General features: G+C 40.5%; 2 protein-coding genes across 3 annotated transcripts; one reads left to right on the top strand and one right to left on the bottom strand.

The window, feature by feature from the left end:
* Positions 1-1,410: 1,410 nt before the first annotated feature.
* LOC4342310 (pathogenesis-related protein 1) lies at positions 1,411-2,347 on the bottom strand. The gene has a single exon (XM_015789175.3). It carries the CDS (start codon positions 2,091-2,093, stop codon positions 1,554-1,556), a length of 540 nt encoding a protein of 179 aa, XP_015644661.1. The 5' UTR covers positions 2,094-2,347; the 3' UTR covers positions 1,411-1,553.
* Positions 2,348-4,701: 2,354 nt separating this feature from the next.
* On the top strand, positions 4,702-7,467 carry LOC4342309 (uncharacterized). 2 transcript variants are annotated; one of them, XM_015789845.3, is made up of 7 exons: positions 4,702-4,974; positions 5,151-5,192; positions 5,302-5,427; positions 5,822-6,051; positions 6,491-6,527; positions 6,951-7,008; positions 7,094-7,467. In XM_015789845.3, the coding sequence occupies exons 1-7, from the start codon at positions 4,834-4,836 to the stop codon at positions 7,171-7,173; spliced, it is 714 nt and encodes a 237-aa protein (XP_015645331.1). In that variant the 5' UTR covers positions 4,702-4,833; the 3' UTR covers positions 7,174-7,467. The 2 variants fall into 2 exon arrangements, with proteins under 2 accessions (XP_015645331.1, XP_066168734.1); XM_066312637.1 differs by having other exon boundaries at positions 6,895-7,008.
* The last annotated feature ends 339 nt before the right edge of the window (positions 7,468-7,806 follow it).

Here is a 7,806-nt window from a genome sequence, read left to right as displayed (position 1 = left end):
ATATAGCTAAAGCTATTTTTTTCTTAGCTACAAAATTAGGTTTTCCCTTACTTTGCATACACTATGAGCTTCCTTGATGCTTTTATTGGGATCGATTTACATGGACACCCTATAGTTTTTTTTTCACCACTTTTCTTTTTTTTTCACCATATAGTTTTTTTAAGTTTATATACCTAAAGTTTATACTTATAGGGTTTACACATCTTTTATAGGTCAAAAGTTTATATACCGATTCAAATTTGAATTTAAATTTAAATACATTTAAAGATGAACTTGAATCTGATATATAAACTTTTGACTTACAAATTTTAGGTCAACAAACTTTAAGTATGTAAACTTTAGATGTGTAAACTTAATAGGTATAAACTTCGGGGGTATAAACTTAGTAAAACAGAAAAGTAAAGTGGTGCCAAAAAAAAAATACCGCGTAGGGCAGAGGAACCGATCGCCCCAAGCAATCAATCGTGCCATAGGAGTTTCGCACCCTATCCTCACGGGCTTCAAGTCTAGCCTGATGAAGGCATTAGATGGGCCTCATCGCCAGCCCATCTATGTAGGCTTGAAATATTAGCTCATACATGCATGTTTGTGGGCTGTAATTCGTTGGACCAGATGAAGCCTATTCAAACTTAGCCCCAATTGGTAGTTTCCCACCATAGGTCAGCCCAGATGTTCAATTCTTTTTGGTAGAGCTTAAAATTGTGAGAATTAACAGATTTGTTCTCAGTTCATGAGAATATGAAAAAGTTAGTTTTCCAAATTTTTGTTATAGTTCATTTTCTGAATTATATATCTACTACAAATTCTTATAATGTGAATGACAATCTAAATTGTTTAGGGAGAGTTAAAGATTCTGAGAGAAGTTGCAGCTGCTAAAAGCTTTTCCCAAATAGACACCTAGGGCCTGTTTGGGGGAGCTTCCAGCTGCTGCAGCTTTTCCCAGAATCAGAAACTCCCCCCCAAACAGTATAGCTTTTGGTACAGATTCTGAGAAGCTATAGTTGCATGGTAGAGCTCCAACTTCTAAATTTAACTCCAGTAGTTGGGTCTGAAGTGGAGTTGTGGAGCTGACTAAACACAGCTCCACATCTCTAGTTCATTTTATGAGAGCGCTCCACCCAGCTTCGCTGCTATTAGGTGGAGCTGAAACTGTTTGGCTGAGCTCCAGTTTTAGGAGAGGTGGAGCTGGTGATGGAACTATGCCAAATAGGCCCAGAATTCAGAAAATGAACAAGAAATTAGAAGCTGGGAAACCAACTTTTACAGATCCTCAAAAGTTGTCTACTAACCAGCTGCTTCTAAGAATCAATTCTTAATTAGTTTCCCCTGGACAGGCCACTAGGACTGTTCCACCACAGCACCACCCAGTCTCTGATTGTATGGTCGTCCTTTCAAATTACATGCAGACAATGGAATTAATTTTCTCATTTATTTTCTTCTTTTATTCGAACGACAACGTACATATATATATAATAAGATCCCCGTAATTATTATTTCGCACATTTATATCATACTCCATACATAGTTAAAGTAAATACTGTATTAATAACTTATTAAGCAGAGAGAGTGAGGCCACGCTCGAAGGGGCGCTCTCCCTGGAAGTTGCCGGCGGGGTTGTAGTTGCAGGTGATGAAGACGCCGCCGTTGTCGCAGTCCACGCGGGCGCAGCCGATCGCCGTCGTGCGGCTCCACATCACCTGCGTGTAGTGGAGGCACGAGTCCCACGACCCCAGGCAGCTGTTGCTGTCGTAGTCGTACAGATCCTTCTCCCCCACCCAGCTGTTGACGGCGTCCGCTGCCGTCCACTCGCTGCCGGAGCCTCCGAAGAGGTTCTCGCCGTAGCCGGCCTTCTCCCAGCTGCCGGAGTGGATGAGCGCGCAGTCGCCGGCGCGCTCCGCCGCGTAGTTCTCCGCGTACGCCGCCACGGCGTCGTCCCAGACCACCTCGCCGACGCCCTCCACGCGTCGCGCCGCGTTGTGGAGGTCCACGAAGTCCTGCGGCGAGTTCTGCGCCACCGCCGGCGTGGTCGCCATGGCCAGAACGACGGCAATGGCTGCCGCAAGTGCTACTCCCGATATCTTTGGTGTCTCCATATGCAACACTACTACACAATTTGCTCTCTTAATCGATTCCGATTGTGTGTGTGTTCGTTGAATGCTGATGCGATATTACTCGCGATCGATCAAGGTATATATTTATAGCCAGATGAGCTCCCAAGATGTCAGCAAAATAAATCGATTATTAATCCTACAATTTGCATGGCAACTTGGCAAGTAGCCATGATGCTTGGCTCTGCTCGGCGAGAGCGGATTAATTAGGATAAAATAAAACTCTCCTGGCCTCACTCTCATTTCTTTTTATTAATTGATTAATTGTTAATGATTTTGTGTTTGGTACATGCATGAATGCATGCGACGTGTTCTTTTTCTTTTCTCCTATTTTTTTTGGGGGTTGCCGTCGTTGAATCGTAGTCATTGGAGGACGCAGCACGTTGCTCATGTGCTCGACGGCTAAGGCGATTATATCGATCCGACGAGGCATGTCTTATCTTTGATTGGTGGACTAGTTCCTTAATTGATTGATCAACTGATCAGTTTGGCATATAGGCTGTATTATTAGTATTTTATATACATACAATATTATTTGGTGCAACTTGTTGTGAAGATATATATAATTTCAGTGTTTCAACAACTAAATTTTAAATATTTAATCAGTTGTAAATGATGATTTTTATGCCATCAGAAAACCCAACCTTAATTTAGTTTATGGAACAAACCACAATGGTTACTGAATAACATTTCTACATTTAGAAACAAAGTCCACCTAAGCATTCGTGATCGGATCAAGGGATCCATCCAAATCATGTGGGGTATGGGTCAATATTTGGTGGGAAATTTCTCCATCTCCATGCTGTCTGAAAGAATTCTATAAGGCCAAGTAGCCAACTTTAAATAATTCATGCATACCAGCAGGTGCAGAGTTTTTCGATTCCTAGTGGGTGTGGGTCACCCTAGGAAAGAAAAACGAAAGATCAATATTCAAGAACGGAAGAGATATGTCAGCAAATTAAGCACATCCTCGTTGCGTGTTTGCTAAGCCTTCATTATTCCAAACAACCACTAGGATCAATATAATAAGAGTAAATTGCATATTGGACCACCTTTCCTCAGTATTTTTTTATAATATATATTAAACCTAGCCTTTACTTCAATCACAGCTACAACCTCTTATTATATGGTTCTTGACACAAAGTCCAAATAGAATAGAATGAAATAAAGGTAAATGAAAAGACGACACAACGACAGTAACCAAATAAAAAAAAGAAATTTATTCAAAGCTCAAGTCTAATGCTAAATCTCTATCCAAACTTGAAGAAAATATATATGTATAACAATTGATTCTAATTAAATCCTGGCATGCAGCATTTATGATCTTCATGTCCTCTTCACACCTTTGTAGTTAGCCTCATAATCGAAACCAATACATATGTTGCTCTGAATAATACCTGGATACAAGATTTAGTTAGAGTTTTGTAAAACCATATTATTTTTATGAAGCCATAAAATCTAAAATAATGTAGATGCTTCTATTAGAATATGTTTCTCGATCTTTAAGCCTATGCCAACTAGCCAATTTTCAAACATATGTACAAATAAAAATATGCGGCCTTACGTTCAGTAAGAGTGAATCGATCTGGCGCCTTAATTAAGTTCGGTAATTAATAAGTTGATTATAGAAGTACGTACTTAAAAAAAGCAGGATTAATATAATGATATGTATGCTGAAAAAAACAGGTTCCTCATTATTTTACCCATTAAGTCGATAAGGGTGTTGCTAGTCCGCGCGTGCGCGCCAACGGCTGGCGCGTCCTCCCGGCTCCCCAAGCCATTTTTTTCTCTTTTTTTACGATTTTTTTCGTTTTTTTCCTTTTTTCGATTACTTTTTTAATCTTTTTAGCACACATATTTTTTCGAATGTTTTGAGTTGAAAGTTTTTAAATCTTGACTTAAAAATTTTCAAATCTTAACTTACAAATTTTCAAATCTGATTTGCAAGTTTTCAAATCTCGAGTTAAAAGTTTTTAAATCTGGGTTGAAAGTTTTTCAAATTTGAGATGAAAGTTGAAAGTTTTCAAATCTAGGTTGAAATTTTTCAAATCTTGAGTTGAAAGTTTTCAAATCTGGGTTGAAAGTTTTTAAATTTGAGATGAAAGTTGAAAGTTTTCAAATATCAAGTTGAAAGTTTTCAAATCTGAGTTGAAAGTTTTTAAAATTTAACTTCAAAGTTTAAATCTTAAGTCAAGTTTTCAAATGTAACTTAAAATTTTTTAATCTATTAGTAAAAAAAATCTCCCAAAAAAAATATTTCCTTAGTTACTACCATTATCCTTAAGTTACGTTACTTTAAAAAAAAGGCCACGAGAAAAAAAATCCTGATCTTAACAGCATCAACGGCCGCGTGGGCCGTGGGCCGACATGGCGTACTAAATCAGCTTTCTTAAAAAATCTGGCCCAAAAAAGCCCATATTTACATGGACTAGTTTTCGGCCCATCCACCTGTGCATAGGCTTGACATACAAGAGGACAGGCCGAATATAGGCCCATACAAACGAGGCCCAGATTGTGTCGGCCCAGGCGTTCCTCATGCTGCAAGTGTTCCACCACTGAGTCACTGACAGTGGGTCCCCTCAATGCGGACCTCGGGCCCACTTGCAGCCACACACGCACGCCCCGCAACGAGCACACGGGAAGCGACAAGCGAGCGACCGATCCCCAATTCGCCGCGCGCGCGCACGGCGGCGGCGGCGAGCCGGCGACCTCCCCCTCCGCCGCCATGGACGGCCGCCGCAACGGCGAGCACCAGCCGACCCGGTGGCCGCCGGGTGCGGGGGTGGAGGAGAGGGACAACGCCTCCTCCTCCCCCGCCTCCATCCTCCTCTTCGCCCTCATCGGCGCCACCGCCACCACCGCCGCGGTACGTGCGCGCACTCTCCCCCCGCATCGCTCGAGCCCCACTCCGAGCGGCGATGGCGGCGGTGATTCACTCTAGCTCACTGGGAATCTAAAACGATTAAGCGGTTTATGTTTTCTGTGTTGGCTATTACTGCGTCCGGATTTGTGATTTTGTGCATTCGTCTTGTGGATTTGTAGTTTGGTCAGCTGCGCAGGACGATGAGCTGGTTCTACACGCAGGTACACCGAAAATGCTTCTCATTCGGCTTTTGCCATGGGTTCATAAGCTGCATGGCTCTACATGGAAAATTTGGGCGAGAGGTGTTAATATTTTGTAGTTTGAATGAAGCTTAGTAGGTCGGAGCCTTATGTGTACTGGGAAGACATACCACGTCGACCGAATCGGCGTGGTGAAGCCTGGGGCCAGTATTACCAGAGGATGCGCGAGAAGAGTGAGGATCAGAGGGAGAGAGTGGTCAGTTCCCTGCTCTCCCATCAGACATCATTTGGCATTTGCATTTCAATACTTATGTTTATCATTTCAGTACTCCTGCAAAGAAAAAAAAACGTGTTGGATTAGGATTATACCTCAATGATTGTCCATGGTCTTTACAGATTAACTCATAAAATACAGACGTTGCTTTAGAGATTTATGAGCTGCCGATATTGACGATCACCTCATGTTGTTCCTAAATAAACTATATATCTTAGTAATGTATGGTAAATATACATGGTCAAGAAAATATTTGGTAAATATATCTAAAATATGCCTGAGAAAGAAAACAGCCTTGTTACTATTTGGTGTTGCTCTGTATTCACACGCCGGTATGTTTCAACTAATCCTCAAGCAGCATTAGTGCTTTATGTAGGAACGCATAAGGCACATGCAAGATATGTTCAAGAAGGAGAGAAGTAAATGTCGGGATTACCGAACTCGGGATGGCCATAATCCAAGCTACTATCAGAATAGTCGAAGAGAGGAGTGGTACTGGGATGCAGAGTCATTTTATGCTAACCAAAGAACAAATTTCAGATCGATGCCCAGGGAAGCCATGGGTTACACTATGTCACAGCACTACTCTATCTTGGGTCTTGACAGGTATGAGTGCACTCACTTTTGCAGCAATACTTAGTATACCTGTCAGTTCGATGTACTGCTCCCCTCAAAAAGAAATTGGATGCCATGATATGCTAGTTTGTTAAGTATTTATTATTTTGTTGGCTCTTATACACTCCTGTAGTCCTGTTTCTGATCTCGTGGTCAGTAATCAACCATGAAACTGTACGATGGGCTTGCAAGTTTTTTTGAGAATACGCATAAGCTGTGCATATCTTTGTATTGAGATTTGAGAGGATCACAGCAAGTTTACATTGAATGAAACCACGATGGGCATGTAATGTACTAATTGACCAGCTATTCTGAGTTTTCTCCTATGCTGATTACTCACTACCTTCAAATCATTACATAAACACACTGTATGGTCATTTCGTATCTTAGGTATTTCCCTTAACAAAGTTTTCTGCCTTTTATTTGACAGGTCAAGATTGGAGCCATTCTCAGATGCTGAAATTAAGGTGTGTGCCTTATTTTACCAAGTATTTTTATTTCTTGCAAAAATCACGGCAGGAAGATTGCCATCGTGCTCTAGTATATTCTATAGCGTTAAATTCATATGTTTAGACAAGAAAAAAAAGTAACTAAAATACATCCTTTCAGGCACATAGAGGATCACTAATTTACTAGAACATTCATCTATTCTTTATACAGGATAGCTAAGTTAGGTAATGAGGCATGCCTGCAGAAGAAGGCATTTTCCTGTTCAATTTATCACTTATCCCCTGTTAACTGTTATGTGCAACTCTGAAAATTCAATGATCATTGGTACACTGTAAAACTTGGCTAATATGTTGTTTACATAGTTCTCTTTACTACTATGATCAGCAAATCTTTTGGGAATCTGGATGTCTTGCTTATTTTCTTTATGGCGTGCATTCCAGAATGCATTTAGGAGAAAAGCGATGGAGTATCATCCAGATCAAAACCAACATAACAAAGGTGAATGCAGCTCCTCTCCTGTATGTAAAGCTAACATGTGTCCAATACATATGTCCTGATATTTTGTCCATTTTATTTCTGTCAGAGTTTGCTGAGGCAAAATTCAAAGAGGTCATGGATTCCTATGAAGCAATAAAATTAGAAAGGCAAAATGGAAGTTTATGAATGCGCTCACAATGGAGGGCTGTTGTATATAAGGCGTTTGACACAAGATAAAACATGTCTTAACCTTGATTGCTGTTTTGCTTCTTTTTTCACTATTTATGTAAGCAACAACAAATAGTTATCTGTTGTGGGTGCTGAACCGCAGATTGTTGCCAAGATATCTAGCTGTCAGACCAGCTGTTGTAGGACATGCTGTCCTTGATAAAAATCCTCGTGTAGAAGTTTTGCTCTCACAAACAAAAGGCAGAATTTTGACTTTTCACAACGAGCAGATTTGCTGTCTTTTTTTCAGCATGCCTGAGAATGTTAAGTGTTACAGTGACAGTCCATGGTTCATAGTTAAAAATTGACTCTAGGTTTCAGTGAGTTCAGAGGAATGGGTGGTGCAATTGTTGTGAGTTCAGCTCTTGGAGCTGAGAGCTCCTAAAGAAGTTCAGACTTCCGGACCCATCATTTCGCTTATTCGGGGAATAAGCGAAACAGCATATTTGTAATCGAAAAATAATTTGTGAACAAAACTTTTATATACATGTTCTTAGCGTTCTAAAAGCAAAGTCTTAAAAATAAACTTCGATGATAAAACCCCAAAATCAACTCAAAATTCAAGATCAAAAATTCAAATTTTGGCTGATA

Source organism: Oryza sativa, chromosome 7, assembly GCF_034140825.1.
Source record: "Oryza sativa Japonica Group chromosome 7, ASM3414082v1".
NCBI classification, from domain to species: domain Eukaryota; kingdom Viridiplantae; phylum Streptophyta; class Magnoliopsida; order Poales; family Poaceae; genus Oryza; species Oryza sativa.
This window is presented reverse-complemented; position numbering and strand designations above follow the sequence as displayed.

What these genes read in the sequence shown, in the direction of transcription:
- LOC4342310 (XM_015789175.3), bottom strand. Translation starts at nt 2,093, where the DNA reads ATGGAGACACCAAAGATATCGGGAGTAGCACTTGCGGCAGCCATTGCC.
- LOC4342309 (XM_066312637.1), top strand. Translation starts at nt 4,834, where the DNA reads ATGGACGGCCGCCGCAACGGCGAGCACCAGCCGACCCGGTGGCCGCCG. An exon ending in TCTATCTTGGGTCTTGACAG is followed by an intron (nt 6,052 to 6,490) that starts GTATGAGTGCAC and finishes TTTATTTGACAG; the next exon opens with GTCAAGATTGGAGCCATTCT. An exon ending in TCAAAACCAACATAACAAAG is followed by an intron (nt 7,009 to 7,093) that starts GTGAATGCAGCT and finishes TATTTCTGTCAG; the next exon opens with AGTTTGCTGAGGCAAAATTC.